Source organism: Phycodurus eques, chromosome 17 (genome assembly GCF_024500275.1).
Source record: "Phycodurus eques isolate BA_2022a chromosome 17, UOR_Pequ_1.1, whole genome shotgun sequence".
Taxonomy (NCBI): Eukaryota; Metazoa; Chordata; class Actinopteri; order Syngnathiformes; family Syngnathidae; genus Phycodurus; species Phycodurus eques.
Window position 1 is genome coordinate 14,390,247 of NC_084541.1, and position 25,098 is coordinate 14,415,344.

The following is a 25,098-nucleotide window of genomic DNA, read 5'->3' on the forward strand; positions in this document are numbered from 1 at the left end:
TTGCAGAGCAGCTGACGAGAAGGGAAAGTGCAACACAGGAAGCGCCAGGTGAAGCTTATTCTTCTTATTATTCTTATTACTGCATCAGTTGGCCCACAATATTTGGTGTGACACAGGTGGTGCGAGACGCCTTAATGGGGAGGGGAAGTTGTTATCAGCATCCATAACAATAATAATTTACATTGATGCCATCTAGGCTGTTGGTGGCCTGTGGATAACCCCCCAACAACACACACACACACACACACACATTAAAGCATAATTTATTTGTATTATTGTAATAAACACATTACATGTCCATGTATGCTGTGACAGTTGGTGCAAGAAGCCCGATTAGAAGGGGTGAGGGTCGTTATGGGTATCAATCCCCCATTAGCAAATTTACATTGATGCCATTCAGGGCCGATTGGTGGCGGGTGGGGGGCGTTTATTATCGCTCAACACGGAGGCCGAATGCTCGACTACTAAGGAGTGCGCAGACCTCTGCCAAGGCCCGACAATCCGAATTTGAATCAGCACTTGGGCTGATTGGTGGCGAGTGGGGGCAGCATTTATTACCGCTCAATTGCTCAATTAAGTCTCAACAATCGAAATCAACCTGCACATTCATACACACCTGTACTAAAATGGACTCTGGTTAAATGTATTTTTGACAAAACTAATCATGGAAAAAACACCTTAGTGGTGGTAATAAACCTCCTTGCGGATTGATTATTGAAAAAAAAAAATATTATAATAAAAAAAACATTTCATGTCCATGTTTGGTGTGACACAGGTGGTGCATGAGGCCTGAATGGGGGTGGGGTGGGGCCATTATGAGCATCAGTCTTTCGTATGTACATTCCCAGTGATGCCATTTAGGGCTGATTGGTGGCGAGTGGAGGCAAACAGCTGGGGCGCCATGGTCACACTCCCAACGTCTCTGTCCCCCCCGCGTCCAGTTGCTAAGTAACGCCAGCCTTTTCCTGGCCATAAAACACACACACACACACACACACACACACAAGGCCTGACTGCGAGTGTGTACGTTTACCCAATGGCAATAAATGACCATTAACAATTTATTACCACTCAACACGGTGAATGAATTGTTGACTACAAAAGAGACCACAGAACTCAACCAAATTGCAACAACCCCGCACCGACATTTTATACACAATATTATTGTTTTTACATTTTAAATTTAAAAACAAATTAAATCAAAATCTATGTTTTTGGCCTCAATTAATAGTTTAAAAAAAGGCCTTGGTGGAGGTAATCTACTTACCCGGTAGCTGATTCAAATCCCTTACGTTTGTGCCTGACTTTAAAGTTACTGTCACAATAAAGCAAGGAAACAAAGTGTTCCTTGGTTGGGAAGTGTTTTTGAACTGTGAAAGTGTACCCAATAACTGAACCGAACTGTGAAAGTGTACCCAATAACTGAACCGAACTGTGAAAGTGTACCCAATATTTTACACACTGGTGTGAGGTTTTATTTATTTTCTTCCCTGTTTGGCTGCGATCAAGATTTGAATCATGAGGATACCCAAGATAGCCAAGTTGAATAAAATCAATAATGCTATTCTTTTTGTACCATTCTGCACTCTAGTGGCTAACTTGATCATTTATACTTCACAGGGAGGTTGGTTATAAATTGTTTAAAATACGAATATTTTGTATTACGACTTAATGTATTCATGACATGTAATTAAATATTTTTTATTCTGTCACCCAAAAGTGACTTCATGAAATAAAAAGTATAAAATGTATTTTAATGTAATCATTACATATATTTAAACAACATTGCTAATTAAAAAATGAATTCTGTCTCCCAGTGGATCGTTTTTTTTTTTCACCTCAAAAAATATTCACTCAAACTTAATTTTCAATTGAATAGTGTAATACATTTTAAAAAATGCATTACTGTATGTATATAGTTTAATTATAACTAAATTATTTTAATCTAATAAAATATGGACCAACCAAATTAAGTCATTTGATATATTTTGGCATTATATGGAAATTGCTTGCCATGTCCTCATGTTTGCTGTACCTGAACAAGGGTAATGTTATTAAAAATGACGTATGCTGTCCAGACAATTCTATCACAAAGAAAAACACAAAAGTAAAATGATTCTAGTTAACTTTTGAGCATTTTTTTAATCCACAGTAAAAAAAGGTCTTATTAATGTACAGGCTGTAAACAAAAATTCATGTTTAAAAGGAGACAGCACAAAAACAGATGAATAATCTCTTGGAAGAGGAGGAGGAAGGGTGATGATGGGAGGAACACTTAGTTTTTCTTTTTTTAATAATAATAACAATAATAATAACAATAACAAGGTGAGCGCCTCCTGCAGTCAGCATCCAACACGACAAACATGAACACATGAAATGCACAAATAGAGACTATTTACAAGCACACGTCTTCGTTTTTTGTTGAACGTGAGCGTCTAGCTAACACACCTGGCCAACATCAACACGGCGGCGGGAACGCAGGCAGTAGGAAGCGGGACGTAGGAAGTAGTAGTGTGCACGTGTGGGGCGGTGTAACAGTGGTAGCCAACCGCGTAGGAAAAGGTTCATGTGGCTTGTCCATATTTCAGATTTCAAACACTTTCATTCCTTGGCTCTTTGTTGCCCCCGCCGGCTCATCTTCGTCGGGCTGCCGCCTTCTTGCGACCCTAAACGGCAGGCAAAACGCCTCGTTAGGTGGCGGAAACGTGGCCTAAACAATGTAAACGCATTACAAGCAACCAACGTGTCGTAAATCTGCCCTAAATGACGTAAACATGTCGTCAACTTGTGCTGAGCAATGTAAACGTGTTGTAAGTGTCCTAAACAAAGTAAATATGACACAAACAACCTATACATGTCGTAAATATGTCATAAATAATGATCACAAACAAAAAAAGTCCTAAATGTGTACCAAATGTCAAACCGTAATAACATAAACATGCCTTAAACAACCTCAACGTGTCCCCCTAAATAACGTTAACATGTCTAAACAACAAACTGTTACCCCCCAAACAACATACACGTCTTAATACACCTAAACGTGCCCCCCTCAAAAACATCTAAACATGCCCTAACCAACATAAGCATGTCCTAAACAATGTAAACGTGCCTCCTTAAACAACATCCTAAACAAAATTAAAAGGGTTCTAAACAACCCAAGCATGTCGTAAACAAGTCGTAAACTTCATGAATGTACCAAATAACACGCAGTAAAGGCATCACAAACAACCGATACGTGCCCAAAACAATGTAAAGATGTTCTAAATAAACACATCACAGACAACTTTAACGTGTCCTAAACGTGTAGAAAAACACGTAAACGTGTCGTAACCGTGACGTCTTCCCCGTGTTAGCGCTGCGGGTGAGGACGGTGTGTTTGCCTACTTTGGGTGTAGGCTCCTCCTCCTGTTCTTCCTCATCCTCCTCGTCCTCAGACTCGTCTTTAGCGGCCGCCGCTTTCGACCGTCCGGTGCGCCTGAAAGAAAAAAAAAAAGCAGACTTACATTGAAACCACACGCTGCAGACTAAACACACCACATGGACAAAAGTTTTGACAAAAAAAAAAAGAAAAAAGAAAAAAAGAACCAAAGAGATTTTTGAAGAAGGGAGCGGCTGAAAAGGATTATTTGCATTTTTATTTATTTCAATGCGTTTCAATCTTTTGAGATATGAGCGTGGCCACGGAATGACGAAACCTCTGATCTCAAGGCATCACCGTATGGTGAAATGAAACAAACCATATTCCATCTACCGAAAGTCTGGTTGCTTAATGCTAACATATAATGCAAAACACCATAGACGAGCTATCAGAAATCAGCATCAATGTTAAGGCCATTATAAATATACAAAAAATATAAATATACTACTTAACACACATGGGGCAGCAACACATACAAACAGAGCATCTACACCCAGTCGACCTCAGCGCTGCCCGGCATGCACGTTGAAAACGCGTAACGCTAAATACAGGCTGGCCTGTATCCTGATCGCAAAAGATAAACAGTCATGCAGCAGGGGAACAATAATGCTTTAGCGTAGTAGAGCTGCAGCTATTGAATATTTTTAGCATTGATTATTCTACCTATTATCCCAATGATGAATCGACTAATCTGATAAAAATAGATTGTGCATTATTAAACAAAAAATGTGCAATTTTATAATGGAACTATTCGATTAATCGTTTTGGTCCTCAGTGTAGTGTAGTATTAAAGGTGTTTGCTTACGTTGGTTTCTTGGCGGGGGGTTGAGCCGATTTGGGCGGTCGTCCTCTCCTCTTCTGCGGCGTCGACTCGGTCACGTCGGAGCTGATGATGAGCGCACAGACACGCAAACGTAACGGAAACGTGTTACACACTTAACATGGCCGGCTGATAAAACTAGCGTCGACGTCACAGTAGTTATAACCCTGTAAGCAACGGCTTTTTGCACACAGGCCATCTAAAAATACTCACAGTCCTGCATTCTGCTTTGCAAAAAACAACTAATTTTACTGCAGCTTACTGAACTGAGAAGAGACCGGGCATTTTTGTGTATTTTTACAGTATTATACTGCCCCCTGATGACCAACATGCACACACTTGGAGCAGCACATCAATCAGCATTGAGGCATGAAATCATGATGCGGAAACAGTTTAATTCTTTGCATTCTATTTGATTATGTTATTACTGTATGTTACAAAGTTCGGTGGTTGTGTTGGTGTTACCTTTGCGAGCGTCTGGGCGTCCTGGCCTGTCGTCCCGCTCTGGTCTTGACTTCCACGTTCTCAGCCCCGGCGCCGTCGTCTTCCTCGTCGTCCTCCGCCTCCTCGTCGACCCGCTCCTCCTCTTCCTCTTCCTCCTCGTCCTCGGGGGGAGGCGCCGCCTTCTTGCGCCCCCGTTTTCCTTTGGCGGGCGCGGCGTCCTGATTGGCCTGCGCAGCCGACTTGGGGGGCCGCCCCCTGCGTCCCTTCTTGGGTGGACTGTTTTGCTCGTCCTCGGGGCCGTTGTCCTCGTCCCCCCACTGGTCCTCGGACTCGATGACGGCGTTGACGGCCGTGGCCTTCTTGCGACCGCGTTTGGGTTTGCTGTCCCCGTCTTCGCCGGCCGTTACGCCGCGCTTGCGACCGCGGGGTTTCTCGCTCTCCTGGAAAGACACCAAAAGTTGGACAAAACTAACAACTAACCTTTGGTCATTGCTTTTTGCTCTCTTTTTTTCCTCCACGTTTATCACCAGGTACTCAACCAGATGTCTCTTCGGTTGCTTTTTTCCCCTCTTGACTAGCCACAGGTTCCAGAATGTGGTGGTGCATTTATAATTTGTATTTTTATTTTTACCTTTTTAAAAAGGTATCGCGTATGATGGTGCTACCTTGTCGGTGCTGTCTGCTCGCTTTCTGCTTAAGTCCTCGTTTTCACTGTGGTCTATTTCAGTGCTGTCGTGCCTGAGAGGACAAAAATCACATTCGAATGACACAAATAAAATTTTTACGCAGCGTTTTGGTGCATTAGGCCACTGGGCGTGACCTCTACCTTGTCTTGCCGCGCTGTGGCGAGCCGGGATTGGACGAGGAGTCTTCGTTGCTGGCCGTCTCCATGCGGGACGCTTTGCTTTGGCTCTGCTTGCCGGCCGAAGACAGCGGCTTGTTGACGGCGCCCAGGACGTTGGCGGACTTGGGCTGAATCGGAAAACACACGTGAGAAAGAGAACGAGAACAACAACAAAAAATAGTCCACACTCACCTTTCCTGGCGTGAAGAACGACTTCATCTCGGGCGGCATAAAATTTTTTGTGTTGCTAAAATTCTGGAACAACAAGCACATTTAAATTATTAAAAGATGGCGCTATTTATTTTTTAATATACTTTTTTTTTTTTTTTAACTATAGTGTTATGTCGATTTGTTGTACTGTTTTCTACTGGTAAATCCTAATGTCAGAAATGGGATGGTGAGAAACGTAATTCCGATTCCTTGTATGGCTGGTATGTGTGAAGAATTGACAATAAAGCTGACTTTGAAAAACATTTTATATGTAATACAGAGCAGAGAGTCCATAGTGAAATGCATGTGCGAACTGTCGGCGGTCTGGATTAAAGAACAGAGTAGGCTGTGCTTTGCCCGCTCCTGGTCGATGATATTATAATAGAGTTGTAGCAATTCTGCCCAACAACTAGTGACACAACCGAGAAAAATAATTCTGTTCATCTGCTCGATGTGACCAGACAACTTTGACATGTTTTAATGATGGTAACAACCTTGTCGGGCTTGGTGAATAAGCTGGTGGGCAGCACGGGGTCTTTGGGAGACTCCAGGCTGTAGGTGGTGCTCTTGGACATGATGATGTGCATGGCCACGTCGCACACCGTGTACAGTTTCTGCGAAAAGGAGGTTGTTGGCATATGGTCAGCTGCACGGACAGCTGTAGAACAGGAAGTGGGACTGAGGACGCAATGCGCACCTCATTGGTTTTGGAGTCGGCGGGCGACTGCGCGTCTTTTGTCTGCTTGATGTTCTCCACCATTTTCCTGATGAAGGCGTGACTGTTGTTCTCATTCTTGGCCATGATGATCTCCAGCACGAACCACAGAGCTCTGATGGGAAATACAGTGATAAAAGTTACAAAATATGAATTTGAAAATGTTTAAAGCCCAACATTAGGTTTCTTCCGGAGTTAACACTACAATCCACAACTTAAAAAAAATATATATATTTTTACCCAAGCCAATAATAGACGAGATGATAAAATGGTGATTTAGCCTGTCACCTCCTCTACCACCTTGCTGTATTTTTCAGTATTTAATTTTTTTATATTCAGTGTCTACCGTATACATTCATGCGCTGGCCCAGTCGGTGGCGCACAGCAAATGACGTAGCCGGAAATGAGTGCTATCATTTGTGATCAAATGAGTGTTATGAGTGTTCTCATTTCTTGTAAAAAGTTATCTTGCTAGTGACCCAGCGATGTGGTTTGCGAGGACTTTTATCCACTTGATTATAACTTTGAACGTCGTAACGCTGCTGCCGCTTCCCCACCTGTCATGACGTGGAGAGGTTCTCTCTGCCGTGCCGCAACTTCCTTAATCTCCCTAAGGACATCGATCGCCGGTGACATAAAGCTGAGGCCCGGAGACGAGACACGAAAAGCATGCCGGAGATCGGAAAAGACAAAGAAGAGGAGGACGACAGGCGAAAAACGTCTTTCACGTCTTGCTGTCAAGTAGGAAGCGACCCTCTCCGCACCGGCTGCATATTGAGCCAGTGGAAAGGTGGACGCATGTTTTGATGCTGCACGTACAGTATGTTGTACTTTATTACATTTGTTAAACTAGAAAAAGATGGATTAATAGTTGGAAGATGCGGTTTGCTACAAAATCAGGGCACGGGAGCGAGACAGTATTTTAAAAGACGCTTGCTTATTCGAAAGGCTAGCGAGAGGCACTAAAATACGTACGTATACCTCCCGCGTACGTTTTGGCAAGGTTTGCTTTTTTTATTTACAGGTAAATTATACATATAGTTAAGTATTGTCGGAATACACAATAATAGATTTACTTTATAATGTACATTTACATTATTTGAATGGTTGGGGGGAAGCTGGAAATGTATGCGTCTCTACATTAGCAAAAGGTAGTGTAATACCGCAATGGTTAGAGTACGTATATGTATGCTTTTGCTGAATATCGAAATATTGACAGTTTCTCTCCGCCCGGCTTTATCTACCTTGTGGGTTTCAACAGCTCTATTAAACCACAGTGTATATTCACCCATGACGAGTGGGGAGAGGAGGACACTTTTTTCAAACTTTATTTAATACTTACAATTTACAAGAAATACAATAACACTACGGGCTGAAAAAATTAAATAAAAAAATAAAATAAATAAATAATAATTTTAAAAAAATCAGTCGAGAAGGGGAAGCCGGGGACAGTCTGACTCAGCGTAGCCTACGTTATATCGAAGCGACAGACCGCTTTGTTGTAATGCTACATTCCAGCAGTAGGGGGATCCAAATATGGTTATTAGAGCTTTGACGTTACTTTACTTTTTTCATCCATCCATCCATTTTCTGAGCCACTTCTCCTCACGAGGGTCGCGGGCGTGCTAGAGCCTATCCAAGCTAACATCGGGCAGGAGGCGGGGTACACCCTGAACTGGTTGCCAGCCAATCGCAGGGCACAAACAAACAACCATTCGCACTCATATTCACACCTACGGGCAATTTAGAGTCTTCAATCAACCTACCAAGCATGTTTTTGGGATGTGGAAGGAAACCAAAGAAAACCCACCCAGGCACGGGGAGAACATGCAAACTCCACACAGGTCCCCAGAACTGTGAGGCAGTTCTGAAAATGTGTCACAAAATCCAGCACGCATGTTCATCATGACAGTACACATTGAAATCGGAAAAGAACCTGTGCGTTTCACAGGTAGTTGGCCATTTAAGTCTGGAGGTGCAAATTGTTCAGTGTTTCTCTGTTTGTATGTGTCCTCATCAGGCCGGAGGTCTATGAGCACAGCAAGCGCCTCCTACTGCACCTACTCATAGCACTATCGTGTAACAACAACTTCCACCTCTTCCACCCCCCTCCTCCCAGTTTTCCTCTTGCTTGTTCTCCTCCTCTGAGAACATGCAAACTCCACACAGGCGGGGCCGGGGATTGAACCCCGGTCCTCCGAACCGTGAGGCAGACGCTCTAACCAGTCGCCCACTGTGCCGCCTACGTACACAACATACAAATACAAATACAAACCAATACATAACGCATTACATAGAACCGATATGGATTTTTATTTTTAGGCTAATTCCCATATTTGGCAGGATAAAATTCTGATAACCAATTAATAAAAAATATATAATGAATAAAACAACTTATTTTTTGGGTCTTTAACACATTAAATATATGAATTACAGCCAGAACATTTGGCTAGGAAAAGTACCCAAAAATAGCGACAGTCACTATATATATCGACAGCATTGAGTTGCCCTCGCCTTGTCATAACATCGTAGGTCGTCATGGTAATGCAGTTCCCTGTACAATTTGCATAATAGATCTCTTAACAATACCGACTCACTCTTTGATGTCTTTGAGTTGCTCAATGTCCTGCACTTTGACGTAGTCTGGGTCATGAGCCAGCAGGTGGATGGCGTACGGCACCACGTACTCGGGCAGCAGCGAGAACAGTTTGTCTGTTGACCGCAAATAATCGACATTTAATTCAATTATGTGTGAAATATCATCTGGTCGTGTCCGGTCATTACCGCTGATGGCGGCGTGCTGCTTGAGGTACTCGCGCCGTATGTTGACGTTCTTGACCAGGTACTGGCGCGCGTGGGCCCGCCGCTCCTTGACGGGGTCCTTGGCGCACAGGGCGAACACGGCCATGTACTCCAGAGGCAGGCGCAGGCGGGACAGGCCCCGGTTCAGCTTCTGCGAGAAACCCTGACGCACCTGGTAGCACTCGTCCTGAAAGGCACAAAAGATTGTTGACTGGGCAAACAGGAAGGGGAAAGAGGAAAGGGCCTCCGCAAAGTAATAAGTCGACATACGTTGATTACGAGCGCGCACAGCTGGTACTGCTCAAGCGTGATGATCTCATGGTAACACGGCTCCTGAGCCAGCTTCAGCAGGGCGCAGGCGGCTGCCAGGCGAAGCCTCGACATGTCAGGTTTGCTGGGAATGACGCACAAGGACACACGTAAACAAGGACGCAGGAGGAAGTGGCAGTGGGAAAGGGATAATGAGACGGCTCATTATCAATATTACAGTACTTTTACATGTATATTTTGTTCATCTTACAAGCAAATTCACTTTGATGAAAATGACAGCCTTAAATGTTGACAGCAAACAAAGCCCACGTACCCCATTTTTCCTTGCTCAGTGAGATCTCCGTCGCTGTGCAGGATGGCCGTCAACATACGCAGCGTGGAGTTGCCCGACTTGCTCTGATTGTTCTTCACGCCCAGCAGCCAGCGTACCATCAGCTTGATGCCCTGGATCTGAAACATAAGACCATTACATATTGGAAGTGGACTAATGAGTCAATCTTTTGATCTCTTACTATTTCTGAAAATATGTCTGTTTGTCCTGCCACAATTTGGAGGCTGGGATGGGACGAAGAATCATAATTTTCACCTAAGCTGTCTGAAACACTATCATGTCAATGCAAAATGGTAAGCAGAGCTGCAATGCAGTGGCACATATATGTGATTGTTCTGAGAAGTCGCCACGGTGAAGGTTTGTGGGGGGTGTTATTATGTTTGCCGCCACATGCGAAGAGCAACACACTAATTGAAAAAGTGCATGAAGTGCTGCATCCTCCAGTGAAAATGCTTGCTTTGCCTTTTACCGGCACTCGCTTTTTCCTCACACTCTTGGCTCCGCATCAAATACAAGCTGCTTGGCTCGTCACAACACCTTAGCTTCGCCCGCTGTCATAATTGTAATAAAAGCCGTGCTCCCCATTAGCCCAACAATATATGGGGCAGGGTGAGCAGTGGCTCATTTGCATGGGACAGGGTCGCCCCTCAAAACGGGATAATTTCAGCCAAACAAGTCAAGACAAACAGGTGTAAAAGTGTTGATCCTTGGGGGCTATTTTACCAACACATGCCACAAAAATGTTAAGAATAGCAACAGTTTTAAATTGTGAAGAAAAATACTTAATGTCTCCTGCAATGTTTTTTTTTTTAGTGACCAGATTGAGGGGCAAGCGCTGACCTTGGCCATGGTCTCGGGAGACACTTCATCATCAGGAACCCAAAGTTTGGTGGTCTTCTTCCCTGGAAGCTGCACACAAAAACAACCCATAAATTATCATTGTTGAACCAACAGCATCATAAAGTGGATCTCAATGAAACCATTTATATTTACTTGATGCTTTTTCAGAGCTCTGTTCACTCCTACAGCTAAATGAAAACCAGTTAAAAAAAAAAAATTATAATTTTTTTTCCCCCTTTTAACAAGTTTCTCTTCCACTGCTAAAGACCATTTTCACCAAAATACTGGAGCCTTTTAAAAGTATGTTTAGTGTTTGTTAGTTTCCCAAAAGGCCACTTGGCTCGTACCCTGTCGTTCATGAGCAGATCCTTCACGATGAAGTTGGCCACCAGGGACTTGAGGGGGGCGGCAAACTGCTCCGGGGCCAGCTGGGCCAGGTGACCTAGCGTGGTCAGAGGGGTGATGAGCTGCTCCAGGTTGGCTGGGTCCAGACCTTTGTGTAGCGGCTACACACATCATCAACACACACACACACACAAATGGTGAGTACATTTCTCAGCGTGTAACTAAGTTAATCAGAAACATGGACTGACCTCAAAGATCTGTGCAAAGTGCGTGTCTCTGTTGGCGAACATGGCGTTGATACAGTGAATGGCGTACTTGGCCTGGCGAGGCGGGCCCCGCTTGGCTTTGGCCTGCAGGACTGGCAGCAAGACACTAGAAAAGGGGGAACCAACATATGGCCTTCATTTAAGCCTCCCTCAAATAGAGGTGCCCCTTACCCCCTCCTCCCCCATTAGTAAGAAAAAACGTGTAGAAAATGTAATTCACAGTTTACATACTGAGCATTCTTACTTTTGGAAAATTCCATATTAATTATGCGGGGGTTGGGGAGGGGGGAATAACCATTTCTTAACTGATTCAATCTGAATAAGGAGTATTCTTTTTGATGTGTTGAACATTTTTTAATTAGAATAATTTGGATTGTCTGAAAAAAAAAATGTTTTTTCTTTTTTTTTCTTTCTTGAAAATTTTGAACTACATTTTCAATAATTCCCAAATTAATCGAGAAATTGAACAAATGCCCCATTTCTCAAACGATTCAAATTATTTGAAATAAAAACTTTTCAGCATTCCCAAAAATTCCAACTTCTTGAAGTCATATTTTTGTTGAGAAAATTCCTCATTCAATAGAATTTCAAATACAAAATAAAAATGTACCTCTATCCAATTATTAGCTTTTTCCCGTGGTAAAAAAGCCCCAAACAAACCCTGTTTATACTGTTCATATTATTTAACACTATTCTAAAAATGCACAAATCAATGCTCCCCTCGGCCACACTTGTCCTGGTGATACCCTAAAAAAAGACAACATTGTGGCACGTACGACTTTATGTGCGGGAAGCTCTCCTCCATCCTGCTGCCCGTGTTCTTGAAGATCTGCAGCGCCGCCTCAGCCACCTTCTCGTCGTCCATCTTTAGGCAGCCCAGCAGAGACTCGAAGGTCTCGGCCGAGTGGAAGGACACCGGGTGAGTGAAGGACAACACCTGGGAGTCACCATGACAATGCATCTCACACACTGCTATGCTTTCAGTATTCAAGTTCTTCAATTTGGAAAAAAGTTAACACCTAAACCATAATGATGTCTGTTCATTTGCTTTAGTAGTAAGTGACTCTTTATGGACACCTTGTATGTCTCCTTTAAGACTTTTGCAATGGGGAAGAACTGCTTTATACCTTGAGCAGTTCCAGGCCGGCTCTGATGGCGCCGTCTGTGGGAACGCCCTCCTCGTCGTCGTCAGCCGTTCCTTCTATGGATTTGTTGACCTGTTTGATCAGAGCGCTGACAAGAGCACAGAATTAGCCTTTGTGCCAAGACGTGCGTGTTAAAATGTGTACTCGGCGGGTACCTGATGGACTCTGTGTCGATGTGCACGGGAGCGATTCTCTCCAAAAGGAACTTGACCATCTCCAAGAAGGGATTGCTGGGCTGCTTGGGACTGCCCAGCTTCTTGGTGATGTCTCGCTGCATTGAAAAGAAAAAACTCAATGTAGTATGTAAGTATACATAGTTAAAAATGTAAAAATGTGAGAAAGTTGTTCATGTAAACTGCTGTAAATTCTAGGTGTGTAAGTGGAGAGTATAAAGCGGTCTTTTGTGCATAAATGTGCAAAATCGGTTCATTTGAAAATGATCAAAGAGACGTACGGAGAACGACTACAGAAACTGCTGTTCTTGCGCTTTGTTTTAAAATGATAGTCTGTAAATGTGTTTTGCTTACAAAAATAAAATCAACACCAGGGTGTCAAGTGTAAACAAAGAACTACTCACCACGCACACATCGGCCTGCTTGCAGGAGCACGAGGGGCTGACCAGCGTCTCCAGCTGGTCCCGGATTCGCTCGTCGTCCTCCAGGACCTGAGCCAGCTTCTTGACAAAGTCCTGAGCCTTTCCCGGGTCGGGAAGGTTCTCTGACAGACGCACACCATGTTAAAGCGGACATATTATGGAACATTTTCTTTTGAATTGTTTGGAAACAACGCCTTTAAAATGTTTCCTGGCACAGTGAGAAGTACAGAGAGGTTCCTTACTGGTGATAACCATGACTTTGGCGAAAACAGCCTTGCTGGATGATTCACTCTGCAAATGGGAAAAAACTGAAAAATAAACCCAGGGGGAAACACGTTTGACGAAACCGACAGATTCCAGCCTTCGATCGGCTACCTTGGGTTTCTTAACCAGGTCCAGCAGGTCTTTGACGTTGTGCCTCAGCAGATTCTGACACTTCCACATCTCATTCAGAGCTCTGCAAGGAGAGAAATAATGCAGGGTTCACATACAGTAACCTATTACACGGACTTTTGAGGATTGCTTTCAACATGCGTAAAATACATGCGTAGCAATAATTACATGAATCCATTTTGCCAAATTTATTTCAAAATAGCAGAGGAGGGAAAACCGGGGAAAAGGCTTGCATTTATTATTTAAATTTGTGTCAATTTGAAGTGTTTAAGCTTTATTCACTTCAAGTCCCAGACTACTAAAGGACCACTCACTTGACAGCGTTGGTGTCCAAGGTGGCGTAGAGGTAATAAAGACACTTCATCCTCTCTGCCGTCTCAAGGTTGTGAGGAACCATGTACTGGGCAAAGACACGCTCCACCAGTAACCTGTACCACACGGCAGGACAATCAAGAAGCTGAGCGTTAGCTCCGATATGTGTGATTTATTGACATTCATAGACAAACGCACACCTGTCGTCAATACTGTTCTGGTAATAGATGTGCAGCAGCTTGTCTTTGATCCACGAGATCTGCTTGGACGCCTCGCGTCCGCCCTCGCCCTGCAATGAGTACTTCCTGTAGATGGACGCCAGGCCCATCATGGCCTCCTTCCGTACGCGCCACTGAGACGGGAAGCAGCAAGCACGATTGTGAGCGATTTTAAAAACATCACAACGGGAAGTCGGCTATCGATGCCTTACTCTCTTGTCCAAAGTGCGCTCTTTGACAAAATTGAGCAAGGCGTCGTTGACCAGAGAGAGATCCTTCTTGGCGGCGGTGACGATGGAGACGATGACGTCGTGGCGAATGGCCTCCTCCGGATCGTGTGAACGCACTCGCAAAAATTCTGGCAACAAATACAGAAAAACATGATGCAAGCCCACATGTCTGAAACGTCACCAATTTTTCCATTTTTGAGTGAAAATGTATGTATTTTAAGGGTCCCAAACAACCCCCCAGAATTCACTCAGTAGTATCCCCTGGAAAGCCCCAAGGAACCATGAACAGGGAGTCAGCCATTTTGTTAAGAACCAGGGCTTGACCTTTGACAAACTCAAATGTCGAACTTTGATGATGTCAAGAATTCTCAGAAAGGTAAAAAATATTAAAAATTACACACAAAATTGGCATGAAAAAGTCTCAAGAACCCAAGCCCGGAACTGAACAGGAAGTCGGCCATTTGGTTTTGATGCAGCCATTTAGGACAAATTCCAGGGTGTGCAAACGCCTACTTGGGAATTCGTCCAAATGAGTCCCCAATCAGCCAAAGAGAAGAAATGAGTGGCAACTGGTTATCAGGTACCTGTGAGGTCTTTGGCCAGGTCTGGATGGTTCATGAGACAATGACTGGCAAACTTGACACACTCCAGTCTGATGGGCACGTGGATGTCGTTAAACCTTCCCAAGAGGGTGAGAGTGTTCACATCACGCACCACAATTCATCGTCACAAAAATATATATTTGGCTTCTCGGACATACCTGCCCAGGTAGCACTGCCACAGCGGCTTATTCTGCGCCGCCAACTCGGAGTCCTTGGCGCCGAACATCTTGGCCAGCAGCTTGACCACCTGCAACCTCTCGTCGTTGTCATTACTCTGCACAGAAAGACGGAGAAAGTCCTTCACAGTGATGGAAAATGGAGGAAAGAGAAGAGCGTTTTGCAGGGGCGAGGGGTTTTATCGCAGCTATTATTTTGAGAAAACGACAGCGATTAATGAGCTTCCTCCATCTGCCAAGATTCTTTTGAGATGCCGCTGGCAACATTCTGCTGACTGACAGTTTTATCTCGCTAATAGCACTCACAAAAAGGCGCAAACAAGTAAAACAAGTTCACATTTGGTGGGGGTAATTTACCTTGGTGGAGTTTGTTCAGGCGCGACAACTGTAAATGGGTCTAAATTCCTGAAAAACGCTACCTTCAAACCAAAACTGGCAGACTCTGGTGCGTTTCCATAATAATAATAATAATCACAAGCGGAACCTCTAAGGCAATGCAATTGCCAGAATAATAACGATAATAATAATATTAAGAGTAACAATTAAAGCTCCCCAAAAGGTGCTTTAGTTGCCAGAAAAGTAATAATCCTAGCCCCCTCAAAATGTGATTTAGTTCCTGGAAAAATAATAATAGGATTAAAAAATAAATAAATAAATCTGTAATTTAGTTGACAGAATAATAAGAGTAATAACAATTAAATCACCCTTCTAAAAGGGTGATTTATTTAGCAGAATATTAATTTGAATAAGAATGAATTTAAAAGATAATTTTCCATGCTTGGCCCCCTTCGAGAGAACACATTGTGGCCAGTAAAAGGTGACGTCATACTTCCGTACATATAAATATAAGAATAGAAAGCCAATTTCTTTTCTTGCACCTTGAGCTTGAACTCTAGCTGCGGCAGCACGGAGAGCAGCAGGTGGCTGTCGATGTTGTAGAGCTCCAGGATCAAGTCGAACACATGCTCGGACAGGTCGCTCACAGACGTCTTGCCCAGCATCAGCACCTGGTTGAAGAACTGAACGGCGCACAAATGTCAGCGAGCGAGCGACACCGCACAAAAGAAAAGAGGAAGAAATTGATCTCACGTTGGTGATGTAAGGCTCGATGGCCTGAGCCGTCCTCTTCAGCAGAGCTTTGGCCAAATCATATGCTTGCTTGTTCAAATTCTGCATGCGAAGAAAAATGCATAAAAACCCATTTAACATGATTCATTACTTTCCCCATCAGGAGGCGCCCCCATCAAATTTAAGAGCTTTTAAACACTAATTCAAACAGATTTATGACCTTTAGTAAGGCCTGTTTGATCAAATTTAAGGTATTTTTAGGCCACTGGTTGGTTAGATTTAAGATATGTTTAATGCCAAAATTCAAGACCTGTTGTAAAGGCCACTTTGATAAAATATAAGACGTGTTTAAGGCCAATTTTAACAAATGTAACAAATCTATTTACCTGCCAAATTTCTACATTAAAAATCATTTCCATTGTTTCTTGATTGTTTGTTATGTAATATTCTTGGTGAATTTGGGTTTTTGTTCTCTGTAAACTATAATTAAAAAAAAAAAACAGTCAAATCAACATTATACATATTAAAAAAATAATGAAATATTTCCTTTTGAGTGCGCATAGTGCATCTCGATAGAATGAGTTTCACTTTTTGATTTGAACTACAACTAAAATAAGCAGTTGACACGATTCTAATTTACTGAGATATACGTGTGCTAAATGACTACATTGTGAGTCGGCCATATGAGCGCAACTCTAAGTCACAATATTTTCATTCTCAAAGACAGTACGTGACGATTTTAATATAAAATTGTCAAGCATCAAGTATTATATGCTGTTCCGCTTCTTACCATCTCTGTGACACTTAAATGCTGAACACAAATTACAAAACTGTCACCCATGTGTCATTTGTAAGGATAATTAGGACCTTAAAATAAATCCAAAGGTAACATGAGGATCGGAGCATTTTGGAGCTGCAGTACCACTTATCAGCTGCAGGAGGCTCATTGAATGAGAGTGTATGGGGGGTAAAAAAAGAAAAAGCTACTGAACACTTACTGCAGTGTGTTGTTGTGAGTGTGTGTCCATTTGTGTTACACACACCTTGTGCGCTGGCACCAAGTTGACGAGGACTGTGTCCAGAAGCTCCTGGGACACGGTGTCACCTTCGCAGATGATGGAGCTCATTCAGGTCCACCATGTGCATGTGCACCTTCTGGTTGTGGCCGTTGCTATGGAAACAAAAGGGGCAGAGGTTAATGTATGAAAAGATGTCGGGGTGGGAGGAGGATTTCAAGGGGGTGCGAGTGGGCCCGAGGACTTACTTGATGACCTGGAAGAGCGTGCGGTACAGCTGGGTGAATATTTCGTTGCTGTCCTCCAGCTCAAAGCAGATGTTGTACGACTTGACCCAGGCGATGTTCTGCGCAGAAAAACCAGGACGCATGTCAACACAGATGCAAGCTGGGAAAGAACCAGCGTTTGAAACATGCAAGATATGACCACAAAACAACTGTTAGCAAGCAATTCTAACCCCAGAACAAACATGTCAGCAGAATGGAGGGTTTCGCTAGTCGCCAGTCACCAAAACCAGGGCTCAGACTCTAAATCCCGATTCGTTATTCATGTTGACAGTATTGAACGAATTCGAATCAGAATCGAATCATTACTCATTGCACTACTACACCTTTTCGTGCATCCTGTCATCACAGACATGTCTGCCCAATTTCATGTCAAAAGTGAACTGCTTAGCTCTGAGCCTCTCGCCACATTCTAATAGGACAACTCTCGTTTCGTCTTATTTAATTGAAAGGCAAAGCTAACATGCTAAGCACACACCTCCAGCAGGTAGAAGTATCTGTTGAACTGAGCGCTTTTTGTGTCCTCCAGACCTTTCAGCTGTCTGGTGATGAACATGAAAATGTCCTGCAGGGAGCACAAAAAGTACAAATGAAGAGAAGGTAGCAGGAGGTAGCGCGATAACGAGATGTTCTGGTACCTTGAGCTTGTCGGGGGATGTGTAAGGCGCCTCGGGAGCGTATATGCGGAAGATGTCGGCCAGGCAGCACGCCACCAGCAGGCGTACGTCCTTGTCGGGGTGCTTGAGGAAGAAGTCCGAAGCCAGATGCAGGGCTAGGTTCAGGTAAAGCTCCTTCTCCTCCTCAGAGTCCTGGTCCATGTCCATGAAGGTCTTCACCACCATCTGGAGGGAGAAGATGGTGCCATCGTCGAATCAAGTAGTGCACACAGAAGACGAGTACAAAATGAGGAGCGGAGACTCACCTTAAGTCTGCGGACCATCTCCTCCTTGGAGATCTTGTCGGAGATCTCCTTCACCCCCGGGGGGTAGGTGACCTTCCCGTCAGTGGCTCGAGCTTTAGAGTGAGCCATCCTCTGGAGCTCTTCACTGCCTGAACACAAACACACAACAGCAGAAGCAGGATTTAAAACAGGAAGCGGTGACGAACTACCTGACTGGCGACACGGCTACTCCATAAACGAACACAGTTGCAGCTCAGCCTGCGGCTAGCAATATGCTTTTGCGCGGTCACGTTTATGTCGTTTGAAACGGCAGCACGCCAACATGTTTCAATTGCCTGATTAATTATTGCTCAGGACAATTTTTTGGGGGGTGATTTCGGTAGTTCGAAAATCTGCTGATGTGTGCTGCTTACACTAACAAGATGACTGCGAACAGAGAGGAGCTAGCTTGCATAAGCCCAGTTATTGTTGCCAAACGAATATTTATTAAAAAGGCCACCGGCGACTTTAATTTCCACTAAGACAGACGACATGAGCAGAATTAGGGCTGAAACGATTTCAGCCGAAAAATTTGATCAGAGCAGTACAAACTAACGTAGCGCAACAAGCACATCTACGATCGCCGACACAAGGCATCGATGCCACAGCTAGTTATAATATTATCTTCAAATGCCCCCAAAAGTGGTTAAGGATAGACACAGCCGCCAGTGCACTTTCAATCGCTTAATTGAACAAACAGTAACAAAATAAACAAATTCATACAAGAGCTGCTACGGCCACAACTGACACTCAGTCCAGGGTTACTACACATGAGATTTTTAAATTCCATACTTTTTCCAGACCCTAATTTTCAGACTTCTCAGGAGGAGGGGGGGGGGGATAATTTTGTAGCCAAATTAGAAAGTTCTACCAAAACAAGTTCTTTTCTCTTGCAACACCTAAAGGACTTGACTCTGAAGTTATTCCAATCCATAACTTTCTATGTGAATGCAAACGCTATTCAGTACTCCAGCAAATTGATTTTCTAGTTTGATGATGTTAAATAACAATCCGGGTGTTATGATGAATTCAGTTTTTATGATTACACATATATTGAATACATTTTTACGTGACGGTTGATGCAAGCTCACAGGCTCGCAACACTGTTCACTCGGTCTTTGCTGACTGTGTCGCAGGGTATCAGTCAAAACAATGGTGAAGTGTTCCGTTCATATTTGTCAGTTTTTGTGCCACTAAGTGTTTTGGTGTTTTAATCGCCTATTGTGTTGTTTTCTTGGCATTAATTTCATCCCTCTCGTGTCAAGTTGATTTAAATCTTACGGAGTTAAACTCTTTATGCCGATCAATCTGCATATATTTTTTAAGATATTCATTACTTTTTGTTTTAGAAAATAGAACTCGTGTAACAGTCTTAGAAACATGAATATCTTTCCACACAATAGTTTCCATTTTCCATACTTTTGCAGACCTGAAAATGTATGAAATCAAATTACAAACTTGTGCATACTTTCCATACTTGGGTAGGGAGCCTGTTTTCACCATCACCATCGTTTATCATCATCACAGCCGCAAACCAGCAAGAATGGAAACCTCCACTAGGTCTTTTCAAGGTTAAAAATCAAGTAAATAAATGAAGCAAAGTTTAAGCCAGGAAAATCTAAACGTAATATGGATTTATGCGTGTTGCAATTACACTGATGAATGATGCCCAATCTGTACCAGACATGGATTAAAATTTTCTGTCATGTCTGTAGACATGGTTTAACTTTGACATCTGCGCGGTTTGTCGATTAATTGCAAACGTCAAGAAACGACATGAGGCTCGCAAAAATACAGAGTGTAAGTTGTCTTTTACAATAATACTAAATTATATTCATGATTTATGATGCAACAGTGCCCTATGAAATAACAAAGCTCGCATTCATTGGCGCCAGCGATGATCATCTCGGCAGGTTCATTTCAAAATCAATGGGAGCGGATGACGAGCTCAAATATCCCCATCTCTCATTATTTTCATCCACGTCCCCTTTCAGCTTGGTGAATTGTGGTAATGGGGGACGTGCGTCCCGCTGGACTGGAAAAGGGAATCAAAACCAGGAAAATATTTTTAAAAAATAAAATTAATAAATAAATTAAAGTAAAGTAAATTAAATTTTAAAAAAAACAGAGGGGGTGACTTGCCGTGCTGTGCCGGAAAGGCGAGTAACAATAGGAACGGGGGGGGGGTATCAGGAGGATATCAATCTGGCGCAAATGAAGCGAATACGTGCTCATAGTGTATCAATAACCCCGCGATCAAAATTTTGCAAGGGACGCAAGTCTCGACGGTGCCCCGAAGGATACAAAGTCGCTATGAACAATTTACCGGCCCAAACAGACACCGTGATATGCATGGAGCGATTAGAGCCAAGCAGGTTTCCATATTTCAAGTGGGGAAGACGAGCGATCCAATCAGAGCAAAGCTCATTTACATGTCACATAATAATGAGAAATTTGATTGTCCCAAATGCCAGGCAGGAAGAGAACATTTCTGGCATTTCCAAACAAAATGATCATTCATCCATCCATTTTCTGTACCGCTTTATCCTCACAAGGGTCGCGGGAGTGCTGGAGCCTATCCCAGCTATCATCGGGCAGGAGGCGAGGTCCACCCTGAACTGGTTGCCAGCCAATCGCAGGGAAACAATGATCATGTAAACCCCATAAAAGCACTTCAAAGATAATGACAATTAAATAAAAAAACAGTCATGGACGTGGACCGATCTTTGACAACTTCTGATCAGGCGCAAACATTTACTTGAACAATGAAATTAAAACGTTGGATTTACACTGACAACAAACATCCAATCTGGATCCCACTTACCTTGCCATTCTGACAAACTAATTTATTTAAACATGTACTTTTACATGCTGACCGATGCCCAATCTGAATCTGATCTGGATTAAACTTGTTTTTTTTCAATCTGTAATCCATCATACACATTTACTTGAACATGGACATTTACATGTTGCAGTTACACTGACAACTACTGCGCAATCTGGACCAGATCTGCATTAAACTTGATTTGACATATCAATTTCTGATCCAGCAGACACATTTACTTGAACACGGACTTTTACGAGCTGCATTGACACTGCTCACTGACGCGCAATCTGGATCAAGTCTGGATGAAACCCGCATTGACGTGACAAATTCTGATGCAGAATACACATTAACTGACCATGAACTTTCACGTGTGGAAATTACCCTGATGACTAACGCGCAATCTGGAGCAAACTTGTTTTAATTTTACAATTTCTAATCCATCATGCACATTTCCTTTACATGTTACATTTACGTAGACAACTACTTCACAAACTCGATCATATCTGCATCAAACTTATTTTCCCGTCCATCCATCAGACGCATTGATTTTGATACGGACTTTCAAATGCAGCATTTACAATGATGATTGATGCCCAACCTGGATCAGATCTGATTAAATGTGTTTTTTGACAAACACCTGCACCACTACTTCATATCAGATTAGATGAGGATTGTATTAACGACATCAATATTCCTGGCTTGCCAGACCACCATTGAAGTTTCACACTTTCTCGTGTTTACGGCCCCAACCCTCTCACATTTCTAGCGCAGTTGTCAGACGGGGTGGCTGTAAAACAGAATACATTTAAGGGGCTGAATTTAGGGGACAAAGAATGTGAAATTACACTCAGACAGAAACAACTTCACTTCCAACCCACTTCCCAATATATAATAACAGCAAAAAAATTGGTGTAAGGTACGTGTGCATCCGCTGCTGACTGCCAGTCGTCACTCGACGAGCTACGCTCTCGGTCATGCAATTTGAAGGATGGAGCCGCTGTTATTCACATTGCCGCTATTATACACCACTACTGATGACGAAGAGCACCTGTCCTTGGTTTAATCACAACTTCAACATTTCTCAAAAGAGCGAGTACATGCATTAAAATAATACTTCTAATTAAACCCAACCTCAAAAACTTATCAGTGTAAGATCTTTTTTTAAATCCAGCATATCAATATTATATAATTTTCTATGCTTCTGCCAAATATTTTGCCACAGATATTTTCAGAAGCCACCGTTGGCCAGGTCACTGATCATGTAACTCTGACCCGCCACGATGCCTCATATTTTCCCATCGCTTCCAACACTAATTTCATGAGTTTTATTAACTACATGTCTCTTAACTGTGCTGTACTTATTCATTATTATGCATTTCAACAACTTATGGAGGGTTTTCTCATTCTAAACTCTTAATTTGTTTTTTTCTATGCATGTTTGTGTGTCAAATTAAACCACACGTCAACTGACTGCCATTTGCAAACTCTGTTTTGCTCTTGACCATTATTATGTAAACCTGGGCCCTTGCCTTTCTATAATTACATTTCAATTACTCACCATAATTATTTGTTGTCTGTGTGTTTATCCAACTTTCCAATCACACCAGGTTTAAGTTATTAAAGTTTGAAACTGATTCAACAAAAAGGTCACATCTAAAATCTAACCCCTATTATCTACGCATTACAACGTTGGCCAGAAATTTTTCCTGGCTGTAAAGATTTATAACTTAATATTTGTTTCAGGAAAATGATGCTTGTATCAAGATCTGTCTGATAATGTTGGTCCTTATGTAAATCAATTAATCTTTGCAATTTGACACCCATACCTCCTAGTTGCACAAATATTACAGTAGCATAGTTAAACTCCAATTGATTTAACACAACGTCTAAATCTGCATTTTCTTGTGTAGATTAAATGGACATTTTTAATTCATCCTCTTCAATGCTGCTGGTTTTTGATTGCACTTTGCTGGTTGTTATAATATGATTGTACAAGTGTACCTGGGTGTATATTGCTGCAGTATTGATCTTTTTTTTTTTTTTTAAGGATGTAAAAACATTAGCAGAGGTAAACCAGATTAGCCTCTTGTTGTGTGAGTGAGACAAATTGACTCACGCTAAAGTATGAAGAAGCAATTTCATATTTTTTTGTTTTTTTGTTTTAAGTCTTTTTTTCTTACTATCATGGGGAACCGAGCAGTGTAGGGGAGCTAATCCGGCAAGCCACCTAAATCGCTCTCTAGCTGCTAGGCGGCTAACCCGCACTAGCCGAGGAGCTCCGCGATGACAGAGAGAGGGCGGGCGGACAAAAACATCCCCGCGGGTAGCCACCACCTCACCGCTAAAACACCCCACGGCCGCCTCCGTTCAAACACCCGTGAGGCTCGGCGGTACTAGCATGCGACAAGCTTTAGAAAACAGGGAGAACCACCACCATGCGTAGCCGAGCCACAAGCGCTCCGGCTCGGACACGGCAGCCGAGCCAGGCGGGCTGCGCTCGGGCTCACACAGGCACTGAAAGCGGGGCGTCTCAGCCGAGGTCTCCCCCCCCCCCCCACACACACACGCCACCTCCCGGGCTTCGCTCGTACGTATCGTCCGGCCACGGCGTCGCCGCTGTTTTTATTTTGCTGGAGTCAAACGTAGGCGTTTATTTTGTGTCGTTTGGGTACCTGTTTGCGTTGAATTGTGCTCGGTCGCCGTCTCCTCTGCAGCCGATTCCCCCTCCTGGCCACTCCAAAATGGCGCCAACATGGGAACGTTCACTGCATCGCATCGAGACGGCCTGGCCGGGCGAGCAGCGCCCCCGGCTGGGGAAGTTCATTTTTGCATCTGTACGCTTTGGCAGGCAGGGGCACTTCTGGACCCAACACACTCAAAACAAACAAACAAACAAACAAACAAACAAACAAATTAACAAAACAACAGGGTGATGGATATCTTTTATTGAATAATTGACACAGAAAATGACTTACTGCTACAAGTAAAATCATATAATCTTACTAGTAGTACTAGAGTACAGTAGTGGGCATTTGATAACTGCTAGAAGGGTCCAGGAGGCTACTAGTGCGTGACACACGCATCCTACTAGTTGGCTGTAGTTGTGTTGCTAGTGCAGTCTAGCAGTTTAAGGTTGAATTGCATACTAGTAGGCCAAAAGCGGCACTAGTACTGGAGAAAATGTTACTTGGACGACAGTTGTTCTAGTAGTACACCGAACTAATAAAACCTAAGGATTTTCAGGATCATATTGATACAACGTTGACAAGTTTTACGAGATTATAAATACGAAAGCCTCTCATTCATAGGAATTCATCAATGTCCGATGGCACTTGAACGCAACACAAGACGTGTTTTCAAATGGGCGACAAATTCACGTGAAATTTGCAGTACCTCGCTGAACTACACGCACGCAATCGTACAGGTATAAATAGTGTACGGAGAGTCTGAAAAATCAAAGGAATCGATGTTTGCTTTCTTTGTCTCTGGTCTAACGTGGTAGCCGGATAGGGGGCGCTCCAACACAACATTTTGAGGATGCCATCATCTGCACTGCAGAGAGCGCAGGAAGAGATGACATTAATATGCTCGTTAAACATTTACGTGACGTTTGCTGTCAGGGATGGCCGTGTGCTACTAAACGGGTGCATTACATTAAACAAATGACTTTTCATGACAACAATAGTGACAAAAATGTATACAAACACATCATAAAAATATGTTGATACGTTTCTCTCATGAATTATTTGATTTCCTCCTAAAAGTACATTTTTTCCTCCTGTTTTTTTTTTTTTTGTCTATTAAATATTAACCTCATTCACTGCCATTGACGGCTTTAGAAGTCAAATATCCATGTTAACTGGGAAGGATGATAGTGAATGAGTAGTACGTATTTTCTTCTTACACATCGACCTGGCTCTCGCCTGAAAACAACTTGGCAGCAGTGGCCCTGTTCCCAATCAGCTAATTGGGGTCCCCTATGATGCC

At 43.0% G+C, this 25,098-nt stretch overlaps 1 protein-coding gene across 1 annotated transcript; it reads right to left on the reverse strand.

Annotated features, from left to right (window-relative positions):
* Nucleotides 1-2,122: 2,122 nt before the first annotated feature.
* pds5b (PDS5 cohesin associated factor B) lies at nt 2,123-23,862 on the reverse strand. The gene is given in 36 exon segments (XM_061702810.1): nt 2,123-2,666; nt 3,385-3,475; nt 4,224-4,304; nt 4,704-5,122; nt 5,348-5,420; nt 5,509-5,654; nt 5,719-5,781; nt 6,231-6,350; nt 6,434-6,566; nt 9,049-9,163; nt 9,236-9,440; nt 9,524-9,647; nt 9,837-9,973; nt 10,695-10,763; nt 11,042-11,200; nt 11,288-11,411; nt 12,082-12,242; nt 12,433-12,538; nt 12,606-12,721; nt 13,028-13,167; nt 13,288-13,336; nt 13,421-13,502; nt 13,753-13,866; nt 13,951-14,102; nt 14,181-14,326; nt 14,783-14,877; nt 14,959-15,074; nt 15,855-15,995; nt 16,066-16,146; nt 17,088-17,171; nt 17,173-17,215; nt 17,309-17,406; nt 17,823-17,909; nt 17,983-18,186; nt 18,267-18,394; nt 23,784-23,862. Coding segments are annotated over 35 exon segments (4,215 nt in total). The 5' UTR covers nt 18,375-18,394; nt 23,784-23,862; the 3' UTR covers nt 2,123-2,633.
* Nucleotides 23,863-25,098: the final 1,236 nt, after the last annotated feature.